The sequence below is a fragment of the Chenopodium album genome, chromosome 20 (assembly GCF_948465745.1).
Source record: "Chenopodium album chromosome 20, dcCheAlbu1.1, whole genome shotgun sequence".
Classification (NCBI taxonomy): Eukaryota; Viridiplantae; Streptophyta; class Magnoliopsida; order Caryophyllales; family Amaranthaceae; genus Chenopodium; species Chenopodium album.
This window is the reverse complement of record NC_137853.1, coordinates 29,634,240-29,650,627: the sequence shown is the minus strand read 5'-3', so window position 1 is coordinate 29,650,627 and position 16,388 is coordinate 29,634,240. Positions and strand designations below refer to the sequence as shown.

The window sequence follows — 16,388 nt, the reverse complement described above, 5'->3', positions numbered from 1 at the left end:
TGTCATGGCAACATGCTAATAAATTATTGGGACTAAGGACCTGTTCATATTTACTTAATTTCAGTTCAGCTCCAATCAGTTCAGTTCAGTTTAGTTCCTAATTTCCCTCTCTCATAAAATATTCATTTCAGTTCAGTTCAGCTCCAATCAATTAGTTCAGTTCAGCTTAGTTCAGTAAATGTGAACAGGCCCTAAAAAAAGAAAATACCCCATTTCCATAGAAACATTGTGTCGCATCCATTCCACATATGACTTGACAAATATTTTATTGGTCATTTTCGCACAAATACAATACTATTAGCTTTTAATAATTGTATGATATGTGTAGCTTTCAGAATTTCTAAGCTAATTAAATATTGACAATATAGTTGTTTTCACAGTTTATTAATCCAATTAGAATTTGGCAAAAAAAAATCAAATTTTCACACTTTAAACACTTGATCCAAGATTAACTCAAATCTTACATAATGCTATGTGAAACCAATTGGAATCTGAAACAATAAATGATCTTTATTCACTTATCTTGTTACTCGTAGTTGGATATAAGGCCCCATTCACTTCAGCTTATTTTTGCTGAACTGAAATTATTTTTACTGAATTAAAATTATTTTTGCTGAACTTAAATTATTTTTATAGAACTTAAATTAATTTTACTACACTGAGATTATTTTTGCTAAACTGATTTTTTTTTCACTGAACTGAAATTATTTATACTCAATTTCTATTGTATTTCTTCTTTAGATGATATTTACTGAACTGGAATTATTTTTACCGAACTAAAATTATTTTTACTGAATCGGACTTATTCTTATTAAACTGAAATTATTTATTTTTATTATTATTTTTTTTGAATAGAAAAAATATTTCATTAATTAAATGTCATACGACATCTACAATAGAGATTCGACGTTAACAAATACATAAGATATTGAATCAAATAGAATTTTCCTTCATAAAAACTACGATCGTCGAGTAGATCTTGCACTGCAGAGCATCTCCCGCTTATATCGCTGAAAATTACAGCCTTGTTGGAGAGACAATCTAACGATCCTTTGTAGCCGTGAGGATGCTTTCCTTCAGATTCATCTGTTCGTATTCGAAAACTTGATAACTTTTTCACCAAAGAAATAATTTCACGACAATCCATTAGATCTACTACCGTGGATTCAAAACTAAGAAATTTCTCTCTCGAAAAGAGGAGATAAACCTTGTCTTTCGAAGGAGGTCGAATAACCCTTGTCTTTCGAAGGAGATCGGAAACCCTTTCTTTCGAGAGAGAAAAGTTCCTCCCAAAAGGAGGAAGCATTATTATACACCTAAAAAACAATAAAGAAACAAGGATTGGGGCTTTTCACCGATTAAAATCGATAGAAGCCCCTTCAAAATTTCAACAATGAAGGCTAGGGTTTTGGAGAGAAAAAAGGAGGAGAGAGAGGAGAGAGAATTTAAGTAGTATATTACTAAAATCAAACCAATTTATTTAAGGTGAAGTGAATAGGGCCTAAATCAAACCAATTTAACCTGAATGAACATTCTAACCCAAAATTATCCGAATTTGAGGTCTCTACTTGCAATTTACCAGAGTTGGGCTTAGTGGCCATTTTATTTATTTTTAATGCCAAGCCACACTTCTAAGAGTTCTAACTACTAACAATGCATTTATCAAAGGTCAAAATATGTAATTACTATATCAGCCACCAAACAATCTAAAGTTATATGTGTGTAAACAACCATGTTTTGGACTTTGGGGAGCTTTTGGAGCCATTACATATTTACATATATTAACATCAATCATTGTCCAAAATTGTGAAGGAATTTGTGAGTTCAATTACTCCGTATTAAATAAAGCATACAAATATCTATATAAAATAATTTGGGCATAAATTTAAAAATTAAAAAAAAATAATGGATGATCTAATAGACCATTTGCTTCTGAATATAATGTGTTTTTCAATATTTGTCCTCATCAAATATTTTCTGTTCATATCTTTCATCAATTATTTTTAATTATACTCCGTATATAATTAAGGATTGTATAAATAATATCGACATATAATTGGTTGAACTTCTTCTCTTCAGATAGAATAGATGGGGCAAATGGAAAATGTCGAAGAAAATATGTTTTTATAGTCGTATATTTTTCAGCTAACTTTTAGTCATCTATACTTATAATTTTAATTATCGATCTAATTCTAATTTTTCAAAATTAACTCATTCAAATTAATTATAACCATAGGTTGTTGTGAATTGGACAAGGATTCCCTAATTTTTCTTACCACAATTTGTCTAATCTTAAATTCTACTTTGTCATCTTTCTAATTTATTTAAATTGTGTTCCAGATTTTTCAGTTGAAGATAATATAATTGGATGGGCAAACCCCAAATACAAGCATTTAGGTTCAATTACAAGCTCCATTTTTTATATTTTTATTGTTTAAACAAGTTTTTAAAAGAGCTAATTTGGATCAATCAACCCCTACCCGTCTCCATGTCACTATCACCACCCTCATTTATCATCTTGAACGCTGTAAGCATGGAACTATTTACTTAAAATGGGGACATGTAAGGATGTTGCAATCAAAATGATGACTTATACAAAGTACTGTAATAACTATTACGAGTATGGAAAAAAGATTGGCCACGGACCACATATAATTCATAAATGTGAACGTTGTTACACTTTATTTGATAGTTTGGTACAACATATTGTAGTAATCAAAGCATTAACTTAAAAAAAATGGTTTCTCGTATGTACTTACAACAACATGACTATTAGCCACATTGGTATGAAGAAAAATAAAAGATTAACTTGTTTAAATTGCTAATGGGGACGTTTGGTTGACACGGGATTAAAAGAATAACTTAAACTTAGAAGGATAATTTCAAGAAAGATCATCTACTTCTTTATTACGGGCCTGTTTTCTTCAGATTATTTTCAGTTCAGTTCTTAGTTTCTTTCTCTCATAAAATATTCAGTTCAGTTCAATTCAGCTCCAATAAGTTAAGTTCAATTCAATTTAGCTCAATCAATCAAAACAGGCCCTAATTTTCTTCATAACAAATTTGGCACTACACAATTTATGTGATGGCCTTAATACAGATTCATCACTGTGGGATACTTGTGTTTATCATTTATTACTAAAAGTTGGCAAAACCACCCAACCCAAAAATGGAGATTTGAAATCTATCGAAGCCTGAATTCAGGAAACCTAAATTGAACTCGACCCAAAAGCACATGACATTTAAACCTAAGTTGAAGCAACTAGATGAATCCTAAATAAACTCTATTGATTTTCAGAAATTTAAACAAAAAGGTTCCCAATACAATAAGAAATACAGACCGTTAGAGACATCTAAAAACAACCTACAGAACGGTTTTTAAAGGTAAAAAGAAAAAGAATTGTCTATGATACATAGACCACTGCTGCAGGCTTTCTCTAATCTACTAGTCTACAACTCTATGGTATGTCGAACACTAACACAATTCAAATGCTTTAATCAATCACACGAGCAGGCTGGCTAAATGCATTGGAACAGCCAGCCAAACTCCATCTCTTCATATACTTATGCTTTTCCGGAGTCGTCTGTATCCTCACCATCATCCTCATCCTCGTCCTCATCATCATTAGACATATTTTCAATTACTTCTGTGATAATGGCCTTGACCTCTGCCTTTCTGTGCATCAAGTCCACGCCAAAATGGGAACCTGAAAAACATATTTACAGCATATCAGGCTATCAGCAATGTATCCAGAAGCCCTCCAGGAAGCACAGATTCTTAAAAACCCCAATCAAAATTGCATCCTGTCTCTGAAGATCATCCCTTGTAAGACTGGATTCCAGACCCCTAAACAAGACATATGGTAGTGCCTTGTATATCTAACTAGAAGGAACATCAAGGTAGATCAAAGATCGTATCCTAATAAGCAATTGTCAGGTAGATTGTAACTGTATTACGAACGGAAGGGCAGTAGACCCGACAGCCTAAGTAGGCAAGTAATCAAAGTACAGGCACACAAGCAAGAATAGGGGATTGAATAAAGGCGATCACAGCAATATGCAATGACAGCACAAAACAGTGAAGAGTACTGCAAAATTGTATACTAGACAACGAGACAAGATAAAAGCAGAAGCACAAGCTGAATAAAGGAAGCAAAGACAAGGAAATGCACATGTAGAAAAGGAAAAAAAAAAATAGAACGGTGTGCATTTCAGTTAGCACCAAGGGAAAATGTTGCACATAGTTCTAACATATAAACACTTGTTCCATCCCCAAATAATTATCCTGTTAGGTTTGGTCACACATATTAAAAAAGGGCAAAAAAAAAATCAGGTGTACAACAAATACTGTACATCCTTTGTAAAGTTGTTTTACAATGATTAAAAGCTACCCTGAAATATATAAAAATTACCCCGAAATATATAAAAATTGCCCCAATATATATAAAAGTCAGTAAGTTACCCTATTATATATAAGAGTCATATTTACTTATCAATTAAGTTACTCTCTTCAAATGAATAAAAATCAAATCTTAATGAGTGAAAGTAAATATGTTACCCTAATAAAACTTCTCACATTGCATATTTACAAAATCATCTTCGGTTTAAAATTAAACCAAAGAAGGGTTAAAGTTATCATGACAAAAAATTACCATAAAACTGTTCGATAGACATTAAAATTTTGTAAAAATTTTTGTTAAAGAATTTAGTAGGATGTAATGAGAATGTGAAAGAAAGAGAGTAAATGAAGGGGCCTACATCATATGAGTCAAGTATAGAGATTTTCCAATTTAAGTAAATGGAATTTTTTTAGCGTTCTAAAATGATTTCAGGAAGACTATTTGCGGATTTGCTGTAATGATTCTAGATGCAAAAATTGGGTTAGCGAATGCATGTAGGTGGGCTAACCACTTCGTAAGCTAAAAGAAAACTAATGTTACAAGCCAAGCAAGAAGAGATGTGCTTCTATTCTCATTGGGATTGTATAGAAATGTTTAAATTCATCTTATCATGTATACAAACATACTTAATGACTTAATGTTTCTAATACTTCATCCTTGAAAAATCTTCATGTCAAATTTGGACATGCATATTAAGGTATGTAATAAATTGATTAAAAGATGGCAAGGTAGATTTTTTTTGGTAGATAGTGAGAAGTTACATATGAATGAATTGAATAAAAGATGGCAATATGACTCACATGACATTAAATTATAACGTGAGTGTGAGAGATAATTAAAGAGGGATCTACTTCACAAAGGTTATATGCATAAAATTTTCATATTAAGTAACAAAAATATTTTATTAACACAATCTAATCAACCAATGAAAGCCTTAATCCCATAAGTGGAGTTGGCTACATGAATCAAAAGTGATTATTATGTAAGAATATTTTATTTCATATTAAATGACAAAGATTTTATTAACAATCTAATCTATCAATAAAAGTCTTAATCACATAAGTGGAGTCGGTTACATGAACCAAAAAAGATTATATTATTAAAAAAATATTTATTAAGAAACACCTAGAAATGAATACATCTAAACTAAGGTAACGAACTTGAAAGAAAAAGAGAAATGATAAACTATTTTGAGTGGAGCTTTAGGAAGAGAATAAATACAATGTGGTCTAAAATTACCAAATATAAAATCAACGCAAATTAAATTAAAAAAAAAAAGGAAGTGATGCAAAATAAAGAGTAACATAAATATCAAATATCAATGTGTAATATGTTTGATTTAGTCTCAACTCTCAATGTAAATTTTCAATATATTTTTTTCATAATTCTTATTAATACAAAATTGCATATTTTAAGCCAAACTGCATTAACATGTGGCAAGGAATAAGGGGAGTATATCCTACCTCTATTTTGAAAGTTTTATAAACATTTAGGTCGTTTGGTTTGTTAAGTTGGAATAGATATGTATAAAATCTCATACTAGGGAGGTACATATTCTAAATCCCATACTTGTCTAAACTTGCTTGTTTAGTATTTAGAATGGTTTTTACAATTAATTAAAGGGATGAATTTTGAATCTTTGAAAGTAAGATGGGTATGGGATTCTAGGGGGATGGAGTGGAATTAGAACTCCTTAGTTCCACCAAACGACCCCTTAGTGTTTGAACACATATTAAGGTACTTGGAAAAAGAGTTTGATATTGTGAATAGGTAGAAGAAAAAGTGAATGAAAAAAGATAGTTGAAAAATAAGTTTAAGCAAGAAAGGGTTGATATATGGAAAGGTGTGAATACTCTAAGATATAAGCTTAAAGTAGTAAATAAAATGCCAAAAAAGCTTAAAGTGAATTGTAAAGAACTTTCAAATAGCAGTGTGTTACTCCACAAATTAAAACATACTAATTTCCAAAGAGTTTTAGGAGAAATAAAAAAGGTGATTAAAACATTTTCTCTATTTACGAAAACATACACCATTTTGACTTTTAAAGTTGTTGACTATACTATATTAACCATTAACGGCTATAATTATAAGTTTGAAAAGTTTTTAAAAGCCAGTATTTTAAGATTATACTTTAACATTCGCTCACCAACAAAAAACAAAATGACATTTATTTTACATAATATTAATTAACTAGATCATAGTTAAAACAATACATCCTCCATTTAAATATAAATGTTACACTTTGACCGACACATAGTCTAAGGTAGTTTAATTGACTATAAAAGAATAACAAGCGGGGTAATCAAGGAATAAAAAAATTGTAACAATAAATGCTAAAATTAATAGTTTATAGAAAAAGTAAAGGATGCAAGAAGAAGGAATAAATAAAATGAAGAATGAAAAAAAAAATAATTAAAAAAAAAAGGTATAAACGGGTAGGTGTCAAAACAATGTTAAAATAAAGTAATTTGCCCAAAAAAAAAAGGAAAGGTCGCACTTAAAAAACCAACCGATTATAGAAAGTAGAACATTTTAAAAAAAAAATAGAGGGTGTATAAGAAGTTATCATGGAGTATGTGTTATGAAACAGAGAAAATAATATCATAGTGAAGTTTATAAACGAATTGAATAATGTAATGGGTATATAATTTATTAGAAAGTAAAGGATACAAGATGTGAGAAGAGAATGTAGTAGTAGAAACTGTGTGAGGAGATATATAATTTAAATATAATAGTGAAGACCAAAGGAGATAGATAAAGTTAAAGATATCATAGAAAGTATCCAAAATTAGGAATAGAAGGCCTCTTTATGAAAATGTCACTTGAACGTTAAAATATACAAAAGGAGTACCTATACATTAAGCTAATACTTCCTTCATTATAACAATTCAACGATGTACACTTTTAATGTACACAAACTTCAATTATATATTGTGATCTACACTTAAAAATCAATCATACGAAATTTTGTTAAATTCATCTCAATCTATTATATTAGAATCTAACTTTTATAAATTTTACAATGGATTTTCTAATGTGTGTCCATGAGCACACAACATAAAATATTCATCATCAATAAAGTTATTCTAATAATAATAATAATCTTTCTATAACTAATTAAATTAAACCAATGGATCTTGGTAGAATGTAAAAGTTTGGTTGGAAAGAGTTAGAAATGATATGAAACAAATGGATTCGCAAGGGATAGAGGAAGAGATTTGTGAATGACTATACGAAATAATCACTTTTGGTTCATGTAGCCGACCTCACTTATGAGATTAAGGCTTGAATTGATTGATTAAATGAATCTTATTAAAAAAATAAAAAATAAATAAAAAAATAAAAATAAAATTAAAAAAAACCCTTAAGGATTCACTTATTTTTTTTGACTTAACATGTGCCAATGGGCACACTAATACGGACTGTGTTTTACAAATGCATGATTGAATGTAAAACAGAAATGTTGCAAGAAAAAATAAACAGAGGAAGTACGAGGGGGAAAAAATTTTCAGATAAAGAATAGGAGATTGCAAATTTGAAAGGAAAACTGAGAAAGAAAATTAGCTTGAAGAGACAAGGTTAGATCATAGGTTTCTTGTGAAGTTTGTTCATCGCCTCTCTTTCTATCCCTCCCTCCCTCACCGGTCCCATACTGTACACCACGACCTTTAGCCAGCCAACTTCATGACTCACAGAGTCACAGCCATACCCACATCCCTGAAGCTCATTGTACACCGACAAATAGGCCTACAACCAAGGGCTCAGCAAATACAGAGTAAGCGAGCAGGTCCGTTCTTGTAATCTTGTGTGAAAATAATAATTAATTAAGAGAAGGGATGGATCATGGGTACTGATACTGGTAATTTAATACAAAATTAGTAAGATGCACACCCACCTTGTCAGGGCAAGAACAAGGTAGGATGTTGGAGATTTTTTTGTTGTAGTAGTTAATAGTATAGTGACTAAGAATTCACAAGCTTGGCTTCTATTTGGCCTCTGTAGAAACATTCTGCACTTCTTTAAATTAACTTATGATGTTAAATTTTGTTTAAAATGTTTCAGTCATTAAGTTGGACGTAATTTTCTAATACTTTTACAAAGTTAGTGAAATGTACTTCATATTTTACATGTATTGGTGTATACCTGACTACTTTCCCAAACCCATGTCTGAAACCACCAATGTGCAGCCTAGCCACCAAACTACAACTCCTGGCAACAATTCTCCCTCCCAAACAGAGTAAGTTAAATTCAAAAAATTTCTGCAAACAGAACTAAATTGGCCATGTTTCTACACCCCTATAAGCTATAGACAAACAAATTGCCCAAATTTAATGAGACAAGAGTAAAGGCATAAAAGAGATCAAAGTAGCATACCAAGCAGTCGGAGGATATCTGATAGAGTTGCCTGCACCAATAAACCAGAGTTCAGAAAACCATCTGAAAATAATAGCTTAAAAAGAAACATAGAAATCACAGTTACATACAGTGTTAAAGTCCACTTCTTTCAAAATATTAACTGCCTGAGCACGCAACTCATCGTTTGTTGGCTCTGCTTTTGCTTCTTTCTTTGTTTTCCCTTTACCTAAATGATAGAAACATACAGAAAATTTAAAATATAATACAACAACAAAGCCTTAGTCCCAAAAAGATTTAGGGTCGGCTAACATGAATCGTCATATGGAACCGCACAATATAAAGAAACAGAAACAACAAAAACCATCATTTAAAAGAGTTTGAAAAAAGGTGAGTAAAGTGAGTAAACGAAATAACAAAAATTAAGAGATTTTTAAAAGAAAATCAAGAATAAAATTTAAGAAAGTTTTAAAAGAGTGATTAAAACGTTCAAGTTGAAAACATAAGGTTACCACAAACGGATAAAAGATGACAGCATAAATGAGGAATCTTAAAAGGCAAGAGTTTTAACATGACAATTATGCCTCAAGAAATTCAACAATAGCAAGAGAAATATAGTAATAGGGGTAAAATTGGGTTCAGATTTTATCATCTTGGCTCTGAATAATCTCAGGTTCAATCAAATTGCCCCAATTATCATCAGTTATGTATTACAAATTTGACTTGAAATAAACATCCCAGGTAGCCCAACTCTTTTGCAGAACCAGCCACTTTCAGTTCTGAGGCAAGAATTGGATCGGTCAATTCACATATATAAGAACATTACAAAAAAACCTTCGGTGTAACCAAGGGCAACTACATGTAACCACTTCTATACACCCTAAACTCACACCAAAAGTGCAAAAATATTGGAGATAAAAGAATTTAAATTTACCTTGATCTTTGGAAGCAGACTTAGCTGCTGACTTGCTTCCTTGCTTCTTGTTTGAGGGCTTATCCTCAGCACGACTGGATTTCTTTTGGGTTTCCTCCTCAACCTTTTTCTTCTTACTTGACGACCCCTTAGATTTGGAGGATTCAGCAGAGGCTGTAGATTTTTTAGGAGCAACCGCGGTTTTCTTGGCAGATTTTGCAGGGCTTTTGGCAGATTTCTCGACACTACTTTTCTTAGTATTTATAGATTTTTTACCATTTTTAGCCCCAGAATCATCCTTGGCCGAACTCTTTGGAGTTGTTTCTTTAGCAACCTCTTCCTCTTGCTCCGAATCTGTCTCCTGATCACTCTCTTGTTTCTGCATAGAACCCTCCTCGTCTGAAGAGTGAGATTGAGTTTCCATATTATCATCAGCTTCAATTTCTTCTTCAGCTTTTGCTGTCTTTTTTAGTTTTTCCCCAGATGGAGTTTTCTGCTCACATAAATTTTGTCAAATAAGTGTAAGAACACCAACAACACATCCCATAGCAACTACAGAAAAACAAAAACTAAAACACAAAATTACATTTATAATCCAACTATTAGACAACAACCTTGTATTACAGCAAAGCAATTTCTATGGCTATTAGACAATTACCTTGTGTTACAATTACCTTGTGTTACAATTACCTTGTATTACAATTACCTTGTATTACAGCAAAGAAGTATCATGAATTTCTATGGCTATTAGACAATTACCTTGTATTACAGCAAAGCAATTTAAATAAATCTAGATTATGTTAAGGACTGAATAATGTTTTCTGACTGCCTATTTACAAATAATCATAAAAATGTATAGAATATTAATGTGTTGAGCTAGCTTGTTCCCGATTTACAAATGCATTCAAAATAATCTCTCTTTTTTTAATAGGTTTCAGTGTCCAAGTGCACAGTGTCAGGCTTGCCAGATTTCATAACAGCATTGGCTCCGTGTTATGTTGTGACATGGCTATGGCGTGAAAAATGTGTGCCTAACAACCCAGCCGCCGCTTTCCCACTTTTTTCTCTTTCCCTGCACACCCTCCTGCCTACCCCCCACCCCTAAACACCCGGCCACCACCCGCTCGGCTCCTATGCACTTCTTCCCGACCAAAAAAAAAAATCTACAGTGCCCCTTTTTGCCCCTCCACCACCCCAAAAAATTCCTAGTTGCCTATCTCCCTTCCCTTTGAACCACCCAATTACAATGGCCCATGCCACCCCAAAATCATAGAATCCCCTTCTTTTCCCCGCAAAACCTCAACCTCCTCTCCCTCTACCCTTAAACGAAACCCAAGAATCCTATTCCCCTCACCGCAATACCATCAAACGCCCCTTCCCCTACCCTTAAACGAAACTCTTAGTGGTGAGGGAAATGCAAATGGGTTATTCGACTTGTTCTAAAGGGAAGGGAAGGGTCAACATGGTGTTTAAGGTGTGGAAGAAGTGCATCTTGGTTGTTCGGGAAAAGGGGAAGGGCGGCTAGGGATTTTTAGTGGCGGGGGAGAAGTGGAGGGTGGCTTGGAATTTTTTTGGGGTAGGGGAAAGGTGAGAGGGCGACGGCTGGGTGTTTAGGGATGGAGGAGAGGCGGGAAAGCGGCAGCTGGGTGGTCAGGGAGAAGGGAAATGGTGGCAGTGGTGGTGAAGGTAGGGTGGTGCGGGGTTAATCAATTAACTACAGTTTATTTTTAAAGGTTAATTATATTAGAATTTATAAAATAAAGCTAGATTATAAATATATTGTTACTTTAATGCTATTTAAGAATTTGGAAAAAAAAAATTGTTAACATTGAAAATGTGCAATTTTACATGGCTACCATTGAGAATTACCCTTTCTTTTTTATTGAATACAAAAGGGTGTGAGCAAAACTTTATAATAGATTAATAGAAGGGAAAATATGTGTAAGAAAAATGGGTGAGTCAATAAAAAATGGAGGTATGAAGAATTGGAAGGCATTCTTAGACAAATGAAACATTTTAGGTTAGAGCACTTTATTCATTTGACCTAAAACTTAAAGGGAACTCCTCCATCAATTACCAAAATCAAAATGTGTCTTAAGGTGATGTGCAAAAGAGCTCATAAAATCAAATTTTTAGTTTGAAAAGTAGAAAAAACACTCAAATTCATAATTCAATTTAAATGTCACCCCTTAATCATTATCTCTGTGATAAGACATGTACCTTCAATCTATTAAAATTTAGCGTGACTCATCTACCCAAAGCATTATTACAATATAAGTTATGCAAGAGCTGATAGAGAATGGGTAATCAAAAGCAATAACAAACCTTGGCAGACTTTTCAGCAGACGAAGCTTTTGAGCGGCTCTTCGCAGGGGTTGCCTTTTTCTTCTGTGTTTTCCCTTTCTGTCAATTATTAGGAATGATTAGGACAAGTAAAATTCACTAGAGTCAAATTTGAATTACCTGAAACAACACAAACTTATTACTAGATACCTGCTCAGCAAGCAAAACTTCAGTGGTAGCATGCGGTGACTCCAAAAACTCTAACAACTTCACAGAGAGATCTTCCTGAAAACATTGATTAAGACAAATATAGATTAATAACAAAACACAAGCACTGAAACAGACAGGTGAAAAAATAAATAAAGGAATGTGTTTTACTATAATTCTACTCTACTATTCACCTTTCTGACCGAAGCTTTATTAATGGGAATATTTAGCACATCACAAAAGTCCAACAATTTTTCTTTAACACATTTGTCAAGCTTCTCCTTTGTTTTGGCTCTCTGTTTTTCCTGTTAAAAAGAAAATTATTACAAGCTGAGACCATTGGAGATAAAGGAAAAAAGGCTGCAATAAAAAAAAAATGCATGCATGTTATTAAATAAGCAGTCCAGAGACCTTATGATATGACAGACACAGAGACACCTGCTTGGTGTCACTTGCAGTCGTACTACAGAGTATGTCTTTATTTTTCCAACAAATAACATTGCCCCTTACACTCAATTTCACCCCCAAACTTTATCATTTTCTTGTATCCCCCTCCTCGCTTTCTCTATTCATCCTCTTTCTCATACAATTACAACTTTATCAGCCCAATAAATAATTAATTTACCAATAAGATCAAAAGAGAATTCCAAAAATCCTACTCTCCTTTTGTCCAGCTAAGTCAAACATAACTAATCTGCATATGATCTGTTAAGCAGGCAGGTAACTAACTTCTCTGTATTTAAATAACATAGCTTCACAGCCAGATAAGAATTTCCAACTTATAGCAATACTTAATAACCATCACACATATTAGGTGATATATCTCTAACCAATAATATATGTTTTTATCAAGATAAAAATACACCAATATTAGCCTTTTAGTTCCATCTAAGACTAAAACCAACCAAGACTGACCACTATTTCCAAGCCAAAATAGTGATTAAACATTCCATGGCAAACTACTACTACCTCCATTCCCAAAAGTTCTTTATTTTCACACAACATTAATGTAATTGGGAAGATTTCCCACTGCAGGAAAAGAAAATTTTGGGGTAGGATGAGAAGAACAAAGTGGATTATAAAAAAAAAGGCAGGATAGAGACAGTTGAAAGCAATGGTAATTAAACCCTACAGCCATAATCTTTAATTTGATTCATTACACAACCTTAAGAACATGAACTTGAATAGCATGTAGCTAACAAGACACTGGGAATAAAAAAAATTATAAAAAAAAAAAAAAAAAAAGATAAATTAATTTTAAAAATCAACAAAAAGTAACACCAAAATAATGTTATTGGAAGATTTGGAACAGTGTTACACTGTTACATCAACAGCAAATGAGTATTCTTGGTTCCTAAACTTCAAACTTGTTACTCATAACACCAAGTCTGCATAAAAGAAACAAATAATAATCTAAATCTTAGGCAAGATAAAGGATAAGCTACCTCATTATCAACCCACACAAAGCCAGAAAATTGACCAATATCTTTCTTCAAATTATGTACCTAAGAAGAAAGGCAAGGATCAGAATCTGAGTACTTATCAGATAATACTATCATCAAACACAACCTAGATCAAAAAAAAATAACACCACACTTTAAACAAACTTACTTTTGCTTTCTTTCCGAAAAGAATTGTGTGCAGTAATTGCAGATTATCATCAGGTTTTCTCTTTGAAAGCTTATAAGCCACTAAAACATGTCAAAAGATCAGAATTAAAACAAGCCAGTCTGCAGTAAGTAAGCTTGGCAATGTCAATATTAATCCATCAATATGTGAATTCTTAAAAACAATTCATTAAACATTCAGATTTCAAAATTACAGATACAGACTGTTTTCTCTCTTCTACAGAGACATAACTAAAATTAAACAGCAATAATACCAAGAAAAATTGAAAAGCCAATAGCACAATACAATAGATATTATAAATTAGAAAAAATAATGCCCAACAGCTGTTAGACAAAGATGTATCATACTCCTTATTACACTTAGTTGTAAATAAGCAATAACACCATACACATATCAAAATTTTCACTTTTTCAGTTTTTGAGTTGGTAACACCTATGTAAGGGACTAAGGGCACTGAAAAAGACGACGCCTTATCTAGTGAATGAACTTGTACCCTGGTTATACCACACTAATCAAAAGGATTTAGGCATTCACAACTTTACTATCAAAATTTAAACCACCTTCACCTCAGCTCCAAGGCTTAGCTTTTATACTTCCCAAAAATGAAAAGAAACTAAAACCAAAACCAGTTCTTAAAATAAGAAAAGATTAGCACACATAAGTTGCAGACTTGCAGGTTCTAACAGTTGTCAATAAACAACAATGTAGGATCTCACAAGCACTAATGATAAATCTTATTAAAGCAGCTGTTTAATTTCTATCCTCGTTTGTTGACTTCTATAAGACTAAATATAAATCCCAATCTCATAAACTACTTGCCTTCTCTAGTAATCTCCCCTCCCCATCCCCAGCCTCAAGGATACATCAAGGGTAACAACATTTAGATCTTGAAATTCTAGACAGATCCATTTAAAGTCCAAAGGGTGAAAAACAGCAAAAACGTAAAATTGAAAGAGTTACACACAGTACGTATTATCAACACACCGGTTCACCATCCTCGTCTTTTGACTTTTACGATCATAACTCACCAATCTCATTAGCTACTTCCATCCCCATATTTCAGCCTAGAGATACATCAAGGACACCAGCATTTCAATCCTCTTAAAACACATAATCCTTAATGCTCAATTTAACTACTCCCTTAAGGAAAACAGATCAAATCCACAACACTAAACTCAATTTACTATTCGAAATACAAAATTCACCATAAAACACCTACATTAACCAGCAATTTCAAATATATACACAAATAAAACACAAAAAGCTCTGAAAGACAAGAAATTAACACATACCATTTGGAATTTCCTTGAGCACAGTTCCACTACCCTATAAATTGTAAAAAAAAAAAAAAAAAAAATCAAGAATTCATATTAATACCAAGAACAAATCTTTTCACAAACTACAAAAATGAGTACATATAAAATTACAACCAAGAACAAATCTTTACACAAACTACAAACAAAAGAAACAGAATTCACCTTCGCAATCGACAACGATTTCGCACCGGAAGACCGACTAGCCGGCGAAGCAATCTGATACCTCTCAACAGCTTTCCTCTCTCTAGTAGGCCTCTCAACCTTAGGAGTAGTAACCTCTTCTTTCGGACTCGAACCCGGACTCTTCTTCCTCTTCTTCTTCTCAGACTCTTCTTCCTCTTCTTCCTCACCTTCCTCCTCTGCAACTTCATCTTCCTCATCTTCACCTTTCGTCTTTCGATCTCTCTTACCCTTCTTCACCTCAACTTCCTCCTCTTCTTCTCCTTCCTCCATTTCCTCTTCCTTCACATCATCTTCTCTCTCTTCCCCCTTCCCTTCCTTCTCCTCTGCTACCTCCTTGCCTTCATCTTCAACCTCCGGCTCATTCTCCGGCTTCTTGTCATCCTGAACTTCCGTCGCCATTGAAGAAGCTTGAATCTGCAGAGGTTTAGCGGAAACCCTAGCAGAAATTGGAAACCCTAAAGAAGTGAAGCAGTGATCGGACAGTGAGATTCGAAAAATTGGAGAGAGAAAATTGAGAGGAGAGAGAAATTCAGGGGGGAAAAGAATGGAATTGGATCGATTGGGGGGAAAAGAGAGAGAAATTGGGGTTTTTTAGGGGGCGAATTTTTTTGGATGAGGGCGGGCTGTATTGCCGATTAGGCGGGGTTCAAATATTTCATCACCAAATTTTTTCATTTTGTAAATTCAATCCGCGGGTTTTAATTTCTTCTGATTTTTTGGGATTTCTTTTGATTTCAAATTTTGGTGTTTTATGGTAAGGAATCAGATTTTGATTATGTAGCGGATTATTTTACTTTTAGGATGTGGTGTATTTAAAGTGTTTTAAGTTATACGTAGTTTGGAAGCTTGTGTCTTAATTCGTTTGAAATATTTCATTCCTAGAGTAATTTGTTGATTATGGCAATATAAACGTAATAATTGAATTTAAGTTTATAATGGTTAGGATTCATTTGGTTTGTAATCTTGGCATTTTTATGGTAAGCAATCGGATTGATTATCTAAAAGACAACTTATTATTACTTTATTAGGATGTGAACTTGAAGTATTAATAGTGTCTTAAGTTGTACTTCGTGTGTGTCTTGATTCGCTTGAGATATATATATA

At 32.9% G+C, this 16,388-nt stretch overlaps 1 protein-coding gene across 1 annotated transcript; it reads right to left on the bottom strand.

The window, feature by feature from the left end:
* Window positions 1-3,267: 3,267 nt before the first annotated feature.
* LOC145597471 (DEK domain-containing chromatin-associated protein 1-like) lies at window positions 3,268-15,926 on the bottom strand. The gene is made up of 11 exons (XM_081653651.1): window positions 15,264-15,926; window positions 15,078-15,111; window positions 13,768-13,847; window positions 13,602-13,661; window positions 12,351-12,461; window positions 12,160-12,234; window positions 11,992-12,069; window positions 9,688-10,159; window positions 8,885-8,982; window positions 8,775-8,805; window positions 3,268-3,707 (listed from the first exon to the last, which is right to left on the bottom strand). The coding sequence occupies exons 1-11, from the start codon at window positions 15,681-15,683 to the stop codon at window positions 3,565-3,567; spliced, it is 1,602 nt and encodes a 533-aa protein (XP_081509777.1). The 5' UTR covers window positions 15,684-15,926; the 3' UTR covers window positions 3,268-3,564.
* Window positions 15,927-16,388: the final 462 nt, after the last annotated feature.

Bases quoted from the DNA above. Each gene is read 5' to 3' on its own strand.
- LOC145597471 (XM_081653651.1), bottom strand. From the start codon at position 15,683: ATGGCGACGGAAGTTCAGGATGACAAGAAGCCGGAGAATGAGCCGGAG. The intron at 13,662-13,767 runs GTAAGTTTGTTT...CTTTCTTCTTAG, and splicing joins TTTTCGGAAAGAAAGCAAAA to GTACATAATTTGAAGAAAGA. The intron at 12,462-13,601 runs GTAGCTTATCCT...TCTTTTTAACAG, and splicing joins TTGTGTGGGTTGATAATGAG to GAAAAACAGAGAGCCAAAAC.